Source organism: Carassius auratus, chromosome 35 (assembly GCF_003368295.1).
Source record: "Carassius auratus strain Wakin chromosome 35, ASM336829v1, whole genome shotgun sequence".
In the NCBI taxonomy this organism is placed as follows: domain Eukaryota; kingdom Metazoa; phylum Chordata; class Actinopteri; order Cypriniformes; family Cyprinidae; genus Carassius; species Carassius auratus.
The window spans coordinates 3,599,653-3,617,552 of record NC_039277.1 but is presented as its reverse complement, the minus strand read 5'-3'; the positions used below and the strand labels follow the sequence as shown (position 1 = coordinate 3,617,552).

Here is a 17,900-nt window from a genome sequence, read left to right as displayed (position 1 = left end):
CCTCAGTCGCAGGAGTGTGGGCAGGGCTTTCCTCCACGCCCTCGATCTCCACGAGGACTCCCACGATGCACGGTGTTGCCGGCTCACACACCTGGTCAGTCGCGCTCTCGAGATCCGGCTCCCTGTCGGTGAATGGCTCGGGCTCTGCGGCTGCGGTGGGCTCTGGCTCCATGTGGCGGGATGGTGGCTGGCTGGTCTCTGGGTCGGGAGTGGGACTGGCGAGATCCTCTATCGGGCAGGCGGTGAAAGGTGAGCCATTTCTCGCCAGAGTCCACTCCACGAATGCGGCAAAATCCTCCCGAAGACCATCTTCGGGCGACAACGCTCTGCACTTGGAGTTCAGGCTGGTGTTGTAGAAGGTGCAGAGCGCGTCGTCCGGGTAGCTGGTGGCATTAGCTAATAGAAGAAACCGTCTAGTATGGTCCTCGAGAGAACGTCCTTCCTGCTTCAGCAGGAGGATGAGGAATTCGGGGCGATAGAGGGGATCCATAGAGACTACGAAAAGACTGTGAAAAAACAAAAGCAAAACGGAGGGAAAAACACGCGGTTTTATACTTTCTTTTTTAGGTCGGGTCTTCTGTCACGGTTTGCGCTGCCGGAAGGAACACGGAGCCGAGGATAAACAAAATAAGGTTTTATTATCCAACATAGGAGTTATCCAAACATGGATCACGGAGGAAGACACACGTAAGTAGCTCGTGAGTAGCAAGTAACAAGTAGTCAGTGAGTTGCAAGTTAGTTAGTAGCAAGTAGTCGGTGAGTTGCAAGTAGACCCGACCAAACTGAACTGAAAGGAAAAGGTTTAAGTACAAAGGATAATAGGGAAACACAGGTGGATGGAATCACTAAATTAACAGGGACATTAACACACATGAGGAAGAGAATAGACACACCTGGGAACTAATCAAACCAAACACGGAAGACAGAAACTGGGTCACAGGGGCAAAAACACTAAATGAGTCCAGGTGTGTGACAATTGTATTCACATGATAAGGTTATTAAGTTTCTTAAAATATCAGATTATTTAAACGCTTTAAGATAAAACAATATTAGATCAATGTTATAAAATGTTGTGGTGCTTTTCTACAAAACGGAAATTACATTTATTTATAAAATAATAAAATAAAATACTTTTAACTTTTTGTAGATAAAAACACTGATATGCACTGAATGTACTTTTAAGGAAAAACAATTATTTATTTTTAATTGATTGTTATTAAGGTCATTTTTAAGGTCATTAGCTTTAAACCTTTTTTAAAATACAAAAAAAAAAAAAACATTCATATGAAACCAACATCGGTAATGTGAGTAGATTTCTAACAACTTGTCATATCTATTAAACTAGATTCTTAATGGAGGTGCATTACGAGACACAGTTAATGCATTATATACACAGGATTCAAGAAAAGTAGTACTGAACCTTCCCTTGCTCATTATTACAGTTAATCAGTGTAATCTGTATGTCCTCCAAAGTAAAGAGCAGCTTTCATTTGAGAGATGTCTCTGGGCTAAATCTTGTTTTGTGTAAACAGTGTCTTCAGCTACTGTTCCTAATCTGAATCCACTCCAGAATAAAAACAGACTCGAGGCTTTGTAATGCTTCAGGGCCACATGGAATCTTCTCAACACACATAATCCATCCAGCCCAGGGGACGCGAGGACAGGGATTGGAGACGCTGGAAACTGTCGTCACTGTGGAACTGTGTCAGTAGGTTAAGTTCTGACTCTTTCTCACTCTCTCTCTCTCCCTCTGTGTCTGGAAGGATCCTGATGGTTTGTTCTTTTTCTCATCCACTGACTCATCCACAGACTTGGCATGGGAAAGGCTGTGTCCTCAGCTACCAGCGTCTGAAATCTGGGTAGTGTGCTAAGACACTAGCAGGCAGGTCCAAAATAACCTCTTAAAGAATGTCTTATCTAACAGACCCTCTGTTGTAAAGCCTAGTAAGTCTCTTTGAAGATGGCGCCGCTGTGTATGGCCTGCCGTCCACGTCTCTTGACTTTCCTGCTAATTATTGTATTTATCCTGTGTGTCATTAATAATGTGTCATCGCTATTGGTGTATGAACACCTGACCCTGCTAAAAATACGGGATACGGTGAACAACCTGACTGGTTTTGTTAAATATGGACATTTAAAAACGCCGCCGCCTCTGCTAGCCGCTGTGCCAGCCTATCTGTGGCGTCCTTTCTGCACGTTGCCTCGTAACAAGAAGCAGAGACGCGGGAAAAGAGGAGGGGTGCTCGTAAGATTCAAAGCTTACCTGGCTTCATTATGTATGGATGTTTCTGGCTGTTCGCTGAATGGAAAATCCACGGTGTGCGGAAAATTTGACCTGCCCCGTTCCTTAGAGTTCAGCTATCGGTGGCTCCGACCAGCCCTCCCTGACGCTGGGTGTTTGCTTCCGTGTTGCCGTCCGGTGAGGATTCAGGTGCGGGGCTGCGTACGAGGGAATCTCCGCCCGCTCAATCATGCCACTCAGCAGTCGGTGAACTGTTTCAGTCTGGCTTTAGGACACGACACAGCACTGAGTCCGCTCTTCTCAAAGTACAAAATGACATTCTCTTGTCCCTTGATAAGAAAAAGCCAGTGCTGCTCATAATGCTGGACCTTACTGCAGCATTTGACACCGTGGACCACTCAGTCCTCCTGACACGTCTGGAACAACAGGTTGGGCTTCAGGGACCTGTGCTGCAGTGGTTTAGGTCGTATTTAACAGAGAGAACTTTTTCTGTTAGGATTGGTGACCTCTCCTCCTCCTCCGCTCCCTTGACCTCTGGTGTGCCACAAGGTTCCATTTTGGGCCCTGTTTTATTCTCCTTGTATATGTTGCCGTTAGGTGCAGTTATTTCAAAGCACAAAATGTCTTTTCATCTGTACGCAGACGACCTACAGGTTTACCTTCCGGTTGTCCCTGCTTGTCCTAATAGTCTTCAGTCCATCAACAGATGCTTAGAGGACATCAGATTGTGGCTGTCCCAGAATTTCCTCTGTTTGAATGAGGATAAAAGTGAATGTATTGTGTTCGGCACATCCAACCTGCCTAGTGTCTCAGCTCCTGGTCCTTTTGCTTTGGCCCCCCATCTTAACCATGTTGTCATTGTAAAACCATGTAGTAAAACTAGACAGCAGTCTAAAATTTGATGAACAAATAGATTCGGTGGTTAGGGCAAGCTTTTTTCAGCTTCGCCTCCTTTCAAAGGTCAAACCGTTTTTAAGTCGTGCTGACCTGGAGAAAGCCATCCATGCTTTTATTAGCTCCCGCATAGACTACTGCAATGCGCTCTATGTGGGAGTTCACCAAACTGGACTTCACCGTTTGCAGCTTGTGCAAAATGCTGCTGCCCGACTGCTAACTAACAGTCATAAACACGAGCACATAACACCTGTCCTGTACTCCCTGCACTGGCTCCCTGTCCAGTTTAGAATTCATTTTAAAATCTTAATGTTTGTTTTTAATGCACTCACGGGCCTTGCACCTTCCTATTTGTGTGAGATTCTGACCTCTCACAAACCCAGCAGAGCTCTACGTTCTGCTGGGCAACATCTGCTGAAGGTGCCCCGGTCCCGGTTCAAACAGTGGGGCGATCGTTCTTTTGCAGTGGCCGGTCCTAAACTCTGGAACTTGTTGCCCATTGAGTTACGTTCCATCACTGACCGGCCTCTGTTTAAAGCCAAACTTAAAACCTATTTATTTAAAATGGCTTTTTGCACTTAATGGCTCTGTGACACTGCTCTGTTTTTATTGTGTAAATATGTTTTAAACCTATTTGTAATTATGTTTATTTTTTACTAATGTTGTTAAGCACCTTGGTTCAATCTGTGGTTGGTGGAAGGCGCTATATAAATAAATATTGATTGATTGATTGATAGTAAGTGACCTCTGCTCTGTCAGCATCATTTAAAGGTAGTCTATCATGTGCATGCTTTAAAGGCTGTTTAAAAAGTAGGCATCATAATTATGTTGCTACCTAGCATACTTCGAAGGCAGCATTGCAGAGACCTATACTGCATTGCAACATACTCAGTGAAAACTTGACAATGAAATGTTAATTATATATTTTACAGTTTTAAAAATAATTAAGAAATGTAAGATTGCTTTAGAAAAAAACTTTTAAACAATTAACTCTTTTTGAAAATTATTGCTGAATAATTCCTTGATATATTACAATGGTCGACGAATGTAGATGTTTCAATGGATGATGCCATTGTTGATTACTAATAAATAGTGTACAATAAATAAAATAATTAATATTTAATATTTGGTTAATTTTAATATATTTTATTTTAATTCATTTTAAAATGTAATATAGAAATTGGACAAGACTTTCAACAGGTTATGAACTTAAAAAATATACAAAATAAAATATTAAATTGTTATTTTACAATTTTATGCATTAAAAATTTTCATTAATATTAATTTAATTAAAACAAATAAAAAAACATTTTATGGAAGTATTTTAAATTCATTAAAAATGTTGAATACATAAATTGTTGAAATTAAAATAATAATGTCCGTATTTTATGGAACTGATATAAGAAGCAACAAATATTTTCGCTAATTTGCTCAGTGGAAATTAATGTTGCCTAATACGGATGCAACCAAAATTGGTTGGATTACTGGCTAGTATATCACTATTAGAGCTGAAGATCTTTGCCCGAACCCGATGGGACCCGTCGGGCTTAATTTCTATCATCTTATGCGGGTTGCACCAGCAACAAAAGCAAAGTCTGAGGTGTGGAAAAGTTATGATCATGGTTATAATGAGAATAATGAGTGAATAATGACGCACCATCAGTGAACGCAGGAGCGCGCTGAAGACATCTACAGTGGATTCAATCATTTTCCTCCACAAAAACATGTAGACCTAGCCTAATCTCTGTGAGTAAAGGTTTTTCAAACGATAACTAAATATTCATTGAGTCTTAAATGCATAATGTTGACAGAGTATTTACGCTAATGTTGGCATTATTCTTTTATTAAATAAAGCAAATCCAGCGGAGCCTTTATCTTAATTTCTTTATTGCCAAATACCCATCTTAATTTAAACTTTATCTTAATTTTTTTTTTTTTAAATGACTCGTTTTTATTGGTGCGTTGGTCTATTTATAGGCTAAATGAGCCTATGTCTAGAATGCTGAGATGTTACGATGTCACAGAGGACTTATTTTATTTCTTTATTCCAGCTTCCAAGTGGTCTAGTCTACGTTAGTTATGAGTAAATTATGTTAAAACATGAATAAATTACTCATTGTTGACAAAAGGCAAAAGAGCTGTGTGCGTACGCACATTTGCATAATGTTGGGCTGTAAACGGGTTCGGGCTTTAAAAAAGCTGTCAATCAAAATGTACATGTCGGGCTCGGGCCGAAACCTGTCGGGTTCGGGTCCTGTCGGCCTAACTTTTAAGGCCCGATTACAGCTCTAATCACTATTACTATAACTATTAATATAAAACAGTAATAAATATGTGCATTTATTAAGAAGGTAAATAGAGTCAAATTTGATTTCATGTTGTCACTTCACATTTAAACAAAGAGTGGAAGAAAGTGTTCAGTGACAGATTAAGAATGAACTCTGCCTTGAAATTGGTGGCTTTCTGGCATTGTGCATTCTTATTCTTAACGACGTGACAAATTCACTATAAGCACCGTTGGTAGAAAGCACATTAAGTAGCATGTGTGGTCAACCCGTTTCTTTCCATTTCTCGTCTTTCTGGAGCTGGCAGGGCCTCCACTCCATTACATGCTGGGTGAGAAATGGCTGACATTCATATTCCTCTGATGCAGACCCAGCCAGGGCAGACATAAGTATGCCACCCACTAAAAAAAACCCAGCGGCTCAACCTGGTACTCGCTGCTTGTCCAAGACAACGCACAAGAGATTGGCAGTAAATAGATCCAGTGAGTGAATGGTAACAAAGACCGACAGCTCTTGGTCGTCATCCATTCTTTCTCTAGAGCCACCATACGAATGAGGACAATGGCCACTCTAATCTTTGTTAGTACTGTCTCTCTAACCTGGACAGGCCGAAATGTGAACTGATGGCCAAAGCACTGTGTGCATGAGTGAACACTGGGAATAGGTTTTCTTATTCCCATATCTGGTACAATGAGAGCAGGGCCAAACATCATACCCGCAGCCATTCTCTTCTTTAATCGGTCTGAAGTCCGTTGCCCTCTACATTTAATTGCATAAAGCTTTCTGTCATTGCACAAGGACTTACCCCCTTTTCAATGGTGCTGGTCTGGCACAGGGTTCCTTCTGCGGCGGGGATACTGTTGGTGACACAGCGGTTACTTTTGCTAAGGCACCAGAGCTCTCTACACACTTCCTAGGAAAGAAGGCAAAAGCAAGTTGGTCAGAAATATCAGTTCTCAAGAGGGACCAGAAAAAATGGACACAATACCAGCATAGTGTGACCATGTTAGTTGGTCTATAATGCACACTGCCTTGTGGGTCTGTCAGATTAACTTAATGTAAATTCACCCATTTCTCCCTAAACACATGAAAGTTAGTGGCCAGAGAACCCCACCATGGCACCAGGCCTGCCTACCAGTGCTAAGTTTCTGCATTGAAACATGGTGTTTGGGCGGGGCAAATTGAAAGGATCCTCTTCTTTTTAATAGCCAGTAGGCTGTAGTTACGTCACTGCTTTGAACATGCAAATTGCTGGTTGGTGGCAGGTGGTATTTGTGGAGGAGACATTCTCATTCTGTACAGAATGTAACTGGTAAAAAATCTATTTTTGAATTTGAAAGAAAGATTGTACATTTTAAGGCAAGCCACTTGTTTTTTCACACACTGGTCAAACTATTTTGGGCTGTTTGGTTTTCATAGCATGATTAGTGAGGAAGAAGAAAAAAAAATATGCCGTTTATCTATTTGCATCTGTAGATTTCAATTAAAATACATATCTTTAAAGGTGGCTTTCTCAAAATGAGTCTAAAAATCTACACTTAAGCAGTGCTTACATACATGTACACCAAACTTTGTTTTATTCCTATATATATATATATATATATATATATATATATATATATATATATATATATATATATATATATATATATATATATATATATATATATATATATATTCTGTAGGTTTTACAAAGAGGTTTGTTCGTGTATATTATATTTTTACTATTATTATTAATTAATTATAAATTTTGTGGTTGTTGACAGTGTTTTCAGATTTTTGGAGTGATAAAAAGACCTGGCTTTTAGAACAAACTAAATATTTCATAACATTTTGGGTGTGTATGGTGATATATGTATGGTGATTTCTCTTTTTCCTATTCATTTTTTGAAATGCAATTTTTTTTTAAGTTTAGCTAAACGTTATCTTAAAAATGCTAGTGCATACCTAAAACTTTAAGGAGATTAATACATGGAGTAAATTTTAGTAAAAGCTTCAACTCAAAATTTCACCAGTGTTTTAACTCAACCAACAAGGCTGTTTTAGTGAACCAGATTTATTGAAAAACTAAATTGGTCACTTTATTTTAAGGTCCAATTATTGCTATTAACAAACCATTAACTATGACTTTTACCTCAAACTCCTAATTTGCTGCTCATTAATAGTTTGTAAGGTAGTTGTTGAGTGTAGGTATTGCGTAGGATTAGGGATGTAGATGGACATGTAGAATAAATGCTTTACAAGTACTAATAAACAACAAATATGTTAATAATAGGTAAGCTAATGAGCACATCCCTATACTTAAGTTTAAACACAAAATACTAGTTAACCAGCTAAAATTATCTGGTAAACACTGTGGCTACTGTATACTAGTTCATCAGCTCCAAATCAGCACTAACTAGCTTGAAAAGATTTAAGCTAGTCTTTTCGGCTTTTTCACATAACATGCTAATCATCAACAAAATTCAGATTTTTACTTGCTTTTACCCACAATTGACTATTGCTTGATTTGAAAAGATTTGAATACACACAGGAACAGGTTACCTGGTTAAATATAGGTGGATCTCAATAAATTAGAATGTTGTGGGAAAAGTTCATTTATTTCAGTAATTCAACTCTAATTGTGAAACTCGTGTATTAGAAGGTGCAGGTCTGGTGAGTTTGCTGGCCAGTCAAGCACATCAATACCATGGTCATTTAACCAACTTTTGGTGCTTTTGGCAGAGTGGGCAGGTGCCAAATCCTGCTGGAAAATGAAATCAGCATCTTCAAAAAGCTGGTCAGCAGAAGGAAGCATGAAGTGCTCCAAAATTTCTTGGTAAATGGGTGCAGTGACTTTGGTTTTCAAAAAAAACAATGGACCAAAACCAGCAGATGACATTTCACCCCAAATCATCACAGACTGTGGAAACTTAACACTGGACTTCAAGCAACTTGGGCTATGAGCTTCTCCACCCTTCTCCACTCTAGGTCCTTGGTTCCCAAAATGAAATACAAAACTTGCTCTCATTTGAAAAGAGGACTTTGGACCACTGGGCAACAGTCCAGTTCTTCTTCTCCTTAGCCCAGGTAAGACTTCTCTGACGTTGTCTTTGGTTCAGCAAATTCCTCAACATGTCTGTGTGTGGCTCTTGATGCCTTGACCCCAGCCTCAGTGCATTCCTTGTGAAGTTCACCCAAATTCTTGAATGAATTTTGCTTGACAATCCTCACAATGCTGCAGTTCTCTCTGTTGGTTGTGCATCTTTTTCTTCCACACTTTTTCCTTCCACTCAACTCTCTGTTAACATGCTTGGATACAGCACTCTGTGAACAGCCAGCTTCTTTGGCAATGAATGTTTGTGGCTTACCCTCCTTGTGAAGGGTGTCAGTGATTGTCTTCTGGACAACTGTCAGATCAGCAGTCTTCCTCATGATGGTGTAGCCTAGTGAACCAAACTAAGACCATTTTGGAGGCTCAGGAAACCTTTGCAGGTGTTCTCAGTTGATTAGCCGATTGGCAAGTCACCATATTCTAATTTGTTGAGATTGGGTTATTGTTAAATGTGAACCAAAATCATCACAATTAAGAGAACCAAAGACTTAAACTACTTTAGTATGTGTGCACTGAATTTATGTAATACACGAGTTTCACAATTTGAGTCAAATTACTGAAATAATTAAACTTTTCAAGAACATTCTAATTTATCGAGATTCACCTGTATGTGTAAGGGTGAGCTTTGTATGAAATGACCCAGGCAAAATGCAGTCATCTCAATAGGAATTCATGTGATCTGGAATTTTGTGTGAGATACACAGATTTTGTTGCTCATCATGTCTCAGAATCCGTTTGATTCCCTCAAATTTACATCACTTCATAAGACTCTTCATTAAGACTTTGTCCCACCTGGAAATGGGACCATTTTGTATACTATATATTAGTTCAGAAGTTGAAATGGTCAGATTAAATATGTTAGAACAGCCTTATAAATAGGTGACTCTGAAAGAGCAACGCTGGGGTCTGATGTTTGAACATAGGAAGATAAAAAGCTTTCTGTATATTACAAGTGTAGTTTTGTAGAACCCTGAATTAGATTTCCCGTTTAAGTGCACCAGGTCCCTTTAGAGCCTGAACTTCACAGGATTTACAGGACAGAGAAGTGCCCCCATGAAAAAGACTTACGATAGGGAGCACCACTGCTGACCCCAGGTTACTGAATAAGACTCAGATGCCCAGCCCATCCAGATTAAATAAAGCGATTAAACTGCCACTCTCAGGTTGCAAAAGCTCCAACTTTGCGGCTGGTTTTAATCAAATTTCCTGCTGGCCCATTCATGATGGCCATGCTGAGAAGGTTAGAGGGGAAGGCTTGACCTGCGACCTAATGGCTTTAAGCTAGAAGTGCAGGCTAGCAAAAAAAAAAAAAAAAAGGAAGAAGAAGAAAAACATATTGGGCCAAATTCATTAAGACCTAAGTAATTACTGCTATCAAATAGTCCTGTTTCTCATTTTCATACTATGTACTTATTATAGTAATTACAATAACTATGTAATAACTAGGTACTAACCCTGAACCTACCCCTAAACCTAACCCTACCCCATGTAGTTATCTTGTATTACCAGAACTTTCTTAGATAAATACACTGTAAGTACACTATAAGTACATGTTAGTACACGTACTGTAAAATAAAGTGCAACCAAATAGTTTTTACATTTTTAAAACTTATGGAGCAACCTAGGGGCTGGAATAACAATTTCTATATGGAATAAGCATATAAACACATTTTTTTGATTTGTTGCTGTCTGTGTATTTTATTTTACTCAGTTTTCCATTTCAGTCATTGTTCTGATTGAAATATATTTTAAATATAGACAATATTTCTTTATATTTGTGTAACACTTGTGTTCATTTTTTATCATGTTTTCATTGTGTTTTGGTTCCGTCTTCCTTGTTTTGTCATTTGACCTAGTTTCTTTGTCTAATTACTCATTCCATTCACCTGTCGATTATCTCATTAATTCCCATGTATTTAGGCCCTTCAGTTCCTTTAGTCCTTTGTCCAGTATTGTTGTGTTTTACTCTCTGTTTCATTTGTGTTTTCTTTCTATTGAATTACCTGAGTCACTTTGTTTGAAAAAACATTCACCATCTGTCTATCCAAAATTGTAAATATAGTATTGAAATTGAAACTGAAAGTGCAATATCTTGTGCATTTTGGGCTTACTCGTCCCCAAACTTGTCAACAAGCCTACTTTTCATGAATGTGAGTTCCTTATTAAGTGGTTGTGAATCACAGGCAAATGATATATGAGATGAGGACATGAATGAGGCCCAAACCAGCACATCCAGTGCAAGAAGGCTTTGACTTTTTCATTTTTGCTTAACATTATTGTATTTATCCATTATACTGAATAGACTTCTTGAAGGATATTTATTTATTTATTTTCATTTATTTTAGTTATTAGTTCAAGTCTTCAAGTGAGTCTTAAGACATCAGATGCAAAACATGTATAAACTCAGCACAGAAGTTGTCACAAGTTCACTCGTACAGATAAATACACAAAGAACTATACCTAAATATCAGAAAAGTCCAGCCTCGAAATGACCCCGACACTGAAATCATTGAGACCACTTTACCATACTAGGTGCTCTCCACTGCCACTAAACATTTTCTTTTTATGATGTTCTCATGTTCCATGGTGATTATCTCCCCATATACACGGCTAATTAATTGATGGTTCAATAAACAGCAGGATAAAGTCTAATGCCTCTCATATCCTCCCTAGTCACAAGATCTAAACACCACTGATCTGAAGCAAAATAGATTTAGAAATAGAAATTTCGGTTTCAAAATTTTTGTCCACCCCCTTGGTGTATGTTTATCTCTCCGTAACACTTTTTCCAAACCAAATTCAAACCTCTGGTCCAATGGTGTGGTTACAATTCTCCAAAGGTATGCATTAAACAGATGGTTGGCAGAAAAGAATAAGATTGTCAGAATCCACAAACACTACACGCTGTATTAAAATAGTGCCAAGGGAATGCAAGACTTTTTTCTTTATATGACTTCCATGCTGATCTATACCACAGTTATGAGCTTAAGAGAGAAATTACAGGGTTCTCTTTTTGGCATGCGTTCATCCACTGTCGGATATATCTCTCAATGAAACAAAAGAACTCTGTAATCTCGGGTAATTGAATTCTTTTTTGGTGTAGAAAGCAAAGCCACATATTTGTACTAAGCAGAGCACCCTCTCTTATTGATCATTAATTTTCCTGGCTTCATTCCACCCTTTTTCCTCCCTGTGTCAGTTTATTTGCTTAAGTTTGTTATCCTTTGGGTAAAATCTTTATCATTTCCAAAATTCTGAGGATTCTTCAGGAAAAGGAACAAACCAAGTATGGGCTTTCTCTGAAAGACATGTGGCCTGACTTCAAGCGGTGCTTGGCGGAGCTCGTTTCAGGTGCTCATAAAACAAAGATCTTTAATTACGACAACATTTATGGCATCATGTGCCCTACTACAAGAGAGTAGCGACTTGGCAGCCTCACTTCTAGCCCTCAAAGGAAGTGAAAATAATCTCAGCTGATTGCTATAACCTGTGTTTCTCAAAGTGTCCAAAAGTTCTCCACAATCAGGACAAGTGTTACAAAAACTTAAAGTTGATATATTCTTTACAAGTCCAAACGAGACACCACAGCAATCACTCACAGCACCATTTTTTTCTTTCCTCACTGCTCTGGACATCGGAGCTGTACAAGCTCTTCTTGTTAATGCTGCCTGCTGAACTAATCATGTCCTTTGGCAAGTCTCCTCTGGGTCAGTGGTAAAAATAACTGCTTGACCTCCGGCATCATGTCTCCTCAGAGTTCTCTGAGTAGCTGTCTTGCTCTCTATGTCCAGACCGTCTTCTAAATCAAAATCAGCTTTTGGATTTTAATACATATACGGCAGGTTCTGACGTCACAGGTAAAGCATCAAGAATGTAGCTAATATCTGATCACCCCTGATGTGTTCGTTATATTACTCTGTGTCCTATCATGAAGTTTCTGGCAAAGCATGCTTGGTTAGGATAAAAAATGTGTATGTACTTTAAAGATTTAATGCTTTTCACATCATTGCTTTTGTTGCAGTTCAGTTATACTCCAGTAACTTCTTAAAACATTCTTGAAACAATGCCTACATAAAATATAACCAAAAAAAAAAAAAAAAAAGCATTTTTGAAATGTTGTAGGGTTGCAACTTGCATACCTGGAAAGTTTTCTTCAAAATGTCAGTAATGTGTTTTTACAATGAAAACAAAAACAGAAAAACCAGCTATTAAATTAATGTAATCTGTACAGTTGAATTAAGGGTTTCAAAGACATAAAAATACATCCAGTCCAAAGACTGCTTACAAACAGACTTCACCCATTGTTGGCATGGATTTGGCTATTAACAACAACTGCCAAACATTTACTGTAATTAATGCAAATAATGCTGTAACCAGCACTGCCAACTTAATTTTGTTGCTAGATTAAGTGACATTTTTCCCCAAATAACTGCCTAGCAACATATACTGTCCCTATATTTGACACTACATTCTGATATACCAGCAGCTACTGACAAGATTTACTAAAGACGTGCAGTGAAAAATTAGTTGATGAAAAGGGTTTTTATGGCTGACCTCATTACATATGCATTTGTAGGAGTGTCTCCTTCAGGCACAAAATTTATGCGAGGAGAATATTTAAATGAAACACATAACATAAGCTACTAAGGTTTGCGGTAGCCAATTTAATGGTATTTGCACAAATACAGTACATAGGACGATGTAGAAGGCCTTGTTTAGTAAACCTGGACCTAGATATGGCTTTGTTTGTTGTGATGATAGTTCATTTTGGCTCTTGAGGTGTGTGAGGCTGTAAATAGTAAAGAAGTATAGTAAAGTTTTTAGTACTCCAGATTCATAAAATATGTATCTGGAGTAATAAGGTTTTTAGTTACTTTACTGTTGCAAATCTGCAAAGCCTGCCTTGAGAGGGTTAATGAACATTTTATGATTAAAGTTCTGCTTTTTAAAGAAAATGATCATGGTTGAAGCAGAACTGTCCTGTTTTTTTGTTTTACACAAAAATGGGCAAAAAAATTTCTGAACCAAGCAATGTGAGCCTGTTATTCACAGAGCACGATAGTGTGTTGCAGCCTACCTACCCCATATTTGCACTGACGGGAGGAGGCGCCGTACTGGAAACGACACTGCTCATCTGCATCGTACACCTGCCCTGGAGCCACAGTGGGGTACAGGAAGTCTCGTTTCAGAGGCTCATTGTCCAGACACGTCCCCCGACCTGAGCTGTCAAAAAAACAAACCTTCAATAGGATTGGCTCCTCTACAAAGGTTTCAGTTGTGTCCAACAAGAGAAAAAAAATCTTGCAACAAAATCTCACAGGAAAGGAAAAGGGAAGGCGTACTGTTAATGGGAATTAGCAAGTGAGGAATCTTGAAAATACAAAATGCAAAATGAAGGAAGCATTACTGACAAACAGTGGCCATAAAATCGCTTAGATTTGGAGTTATATGGTACTGAGGTGCTCCTAAGGAATCCTTTGAAGAGCCAAAAAAATGACGAAAGAGGCTGAACGAGCAAAAAAAAAACAAACAAAAAAAAAAATCAGAAGGTACTGGAGATCACGTGTCCAGTCAAACTTGTGTTTAGTCTGTTTAGTCAGCTAGAAATATGAACGTAACAAAGAAAGCCTCAAGAAAGGCCCACTGCTCAGTCTGCAGCGAACAAAGTGAAAAAAATAGAGCCAAAGCAGAGGCCAGGCGGTGCGTGTTTTGTTGGACTGTTTATTCTGGGTTTAGAAGTGGATCTTGTTTTATTCTCTGCGTCCCCATTACGGATGTTTCCCCCCTCCCTGGCGTGCGCAAGCGGCTGAGAGACGTGTCCACCCCACACCACTGCTGTCCGCTGGAATACAACTGCCAATTATTATCCCACTGGCTTTTCCAGCAGCATGCCGCGGAACATGCTCTCTTTCTCTCTGAGGGAATAGTGGGCTCGCTAACAACATAAACGTTAACATTCATACTGCTGGAGAGCAGGCGGCTCTGTTCTAGGTTCTGTACTGGCATTTGGATTGCTGCAACTGAACGCACAACCTAAATCATGTTAACCAACCACCCTACCATGTGCTGCTAACAGCAACATTACCTCTAAAGACACTGACAAGTCAAGACACACTAACCCTCTGAAGGTATGTCATTACCAGTGTTGTAAAGTAACAGAGTAATAATACTTACAGCACTTAAGTATTTTTATGAGAATCTGTACTTTATTTGAGTTTTAATATTTCTGTCAACTTTCACTTTTACACCACTGTTTTGCCTTATTAAAATTCATACTTTTACTCTTATACATTTCCTATTATTCCAATGTTAGAGTTCTTATAATATAGGTTTACAACAGGTTTAAATGCATGCATGGTCAAAAAACCCTTTTGTTTTCTTAAAATATACATTTAATTTCACCTCAGTTCTCAATGATTCGTAAACGATTCATTCAAAGTTCTCAGATTCATTTTCCTGTCCTGCGATGGGTTCTTTAAAAAGCAGTTGTATTTGCTGGTCTAAAAAAGAGGTGTGTTCAGGTGCATTGTTGGTGCGTTGCTATTTGGAGGAACCCAAAATAGACTGTGCAATAGACCAACTCAAACCTGGTCTAAAGTGTGGCACAATATTTTTTCTGTTATTTAAAGAGCATGATAATATTATAGGTGTGTGCACAATGCACGTATATTTTGCTAATTACACACACAAGGATGCACAACAGCACAGAAACATTATTCAAATTGAAAAATTACATTCCGCCATGTAAATAGCGAACTCACCATGGTACGAGTGCAACTGGCTTTTAAAGTGGATGAGAGATGAGACTCTGATTGGTTTATTGCACGTTATGCCCGACAACACCCATTACTAAAACTAAAATTCCAACATCATAATTTGCATCATAAATATAAATAAACATAAATTAAATATATAATATTTTGTATACTATATATATATATATATATATATATAGTATACAAAATATTATATATTTATAATATTAAATTATATATATTATATATATAATAAATTAAATATATAATATTTTGTATACTATATATATATATATATATATATATATATATATATATATTTAATTTATGTATATATATATATATATATATATATATATATATATATATATATATATATATCATTGCAAACTATGTACCATGTATATAAAACACTGACCTGAGGAGAAAAATAATCCACCTTGAATAACAGTCACTATAGAAAACAGTTTGACAATCATCCCATACCCATAATATAATAAATTAGCATAATGTGGTCGATAAATTGACAAAAGGGTATTCAAAAATATATTTACATGTCTAAAAAAACATCCTTTGGATCTGGTTTCTGTAATGCATTCAAGAGGAAGCATTAGGTGAAACAGGGATCCCTGGCATCCCTCCACAATATTGGAAATGCAATCTAATTAAAAACTAAACCAAATACATCAGAAAGGAAAGAAACACATAAGCTCTAGTCTGGGGGGGTAACCAATGTATTTGGTTTTGTCCATTTAGTTTTCTATTTTTCCCCATGTATTTTGATAGAATAATCCCCTTGCCGAGGAGAAAGACAAGTTTGAATATGTGCCCTTGTATTGGAGTACACAAACAAAGACTGATTATTTCAGGAATGACAAAAATGGTCACTTTAAAAATGGACATGTTTATTTGACTTGTCAACAAAACTTTATTGGGTAAACTCATTAAGGTGAGAGAGGAAACTTAGTGAGTAACTATTTACAATTTTTCATTATAAAAACAAATAGCTGAATAGGAAATTACAAAAAATCACAGTTTGTCCAAGGTCTAACCTGGTGTCCGATAGATATTTTAATATAACATTATGGTCTGGTTTTCAAATCTAATTAGACAAGCAGTGTTCCAAGAGGGCTTGTATTTAGTATAACACACAGAGAAGCTTCACAGTTTGTATCTCTCACTTTGACTGTGTTTGTGTCTGTCTAAAATTTAAGTTAAACAATATTAACTTGTCCGAAAACAAAGTGGCCAATTGGTTGACATAATAACACAATTATGTTGTTTTGGAATACATACAAAAAAACTGCAGAAATCTAATTAAATCCTTAATTGACTCAGTTTTTACTAAATATTTTTCACTAATGTTTGAGAAATGTTTATCACCCACTATGTTTACGGTTATTATAGATTTTGAAACTGACACAATTAATTGTAAATTGGCAAAAAGCACATTTAATAGCCAATGTTGATCTCAAAGTTATAATATATATCTGCCTATTAATTATCCTGTCCGAAATGTTTCCCAGTAATAAAGAAAGCAGTAAACGGCAGGTACTTTTTCCAAAAGCCACTTTCTTTGCAGAAAGTTTCTACTGTATGTACAAACAAGCACGCTCAAAATCTAAACAGCAGTTTCTGGCGAGGAAATATACATCCACACATCCAGAATTTGCTAGATGGGAATGTTGCGGTAATAGAATAGCATTATCATAGCAGAGCTGTTTCACTGCCAAAAGATTACATCAACCTGAGATTTCAGTGAAGGTCCATTATTGATGAATTGCTCAGCGCTAAGCAAATCCAAAAAAGGAAGGTTAGTATTCAAGCTCAATCTGAAATCACAGATGACACTGTGTGATTATACATACAAACAGGGAGTTCATCCCAAACTAACAGAGCAGAGTTTCTTTGTGTTTCTGTGGGAAGTTGGCACACAATGATAAAGCTTCTGATGCCAGCAATGGTTGTGATGTTAATCTTCTTACATGAGGTCATTCACCAGGAAAACTTTTTGACAGCCATAGCAACTGCTAATATTTTCTTTTGTCTTGCGTTAGGCTAACAATTCACAGACTAGCATATGACTGCCTACTACAGCTCAACTTCCACACTCTCATCTAGTGATGCATGAACTATTTTTCAAATCCAGCACATATGTGCAGTCATAAAAAAATTAAATCAACTGTTAAGTGGAATTATGCATAGGTAGTAAAATAAGGAGTAACCCATTAAAGTAATCCACTAACTGCACACTCCAAAAGTTAGTTAAAATGTTACATTTGGTAATTTAGATTTCAGAAGGGTGCTCACAAACGCCCCTTTCTCAAAGTACTAAGGGCCTCATTTGGGATGAGGCCAATGTGCCTGGACTGCTGCTACACATCTTTGAGTCATGGTGTGTGGGTTTTTATCAATCAATTCGGAAGAAAAGTAGTATTTACAATTTACAGTACCTGGACACCAGTGTTGGGAGTAACGGTGTTTAAGTATAACAGTGTTTCTAACGGAGTTTAATTTTTAGTAACGGAGTAATCTAATTAATTACTTTTCCCATCGTTGCAACGCCGTTATCTTTACTGAGAATGTAAAGTGTCGCGTTACTACAATTTGGTTGAATAAAGCACGAGGTG

The 17,900-nt window shown here is 37.7% G+C and overlaps 1 protein-coding gene across 1 annotated transcript in view; it reads right to left on the bottom strand.

The window, feature by feature from the left end:
* LOC113054050 (A disintegrin and metalloproteinase with thrombospondin motifs 6-like) overlaps positions 1-17,900 on the bottom strand; it is a 107,120-nt gene that overhangs the window by 53,892 nt on the left and 35,328 nt on the right. Inside the window, exons 12-13 of the mRNA XM_026219337.1 lie at positions 13,597-13,738; positions 6,227-6,334 (exon numbers count right to left, since the gene is read on the bottom strand). Of these exons, the coding sequence (XP_026075122.1) occupies positions 6,227-6,334; positions 13,597-13,738 (250 nt within the window). The remainder of the gene's footprint in view (positions 1-6,226; positions 6,335-13,596; positions 13,739-17,900) is intronic.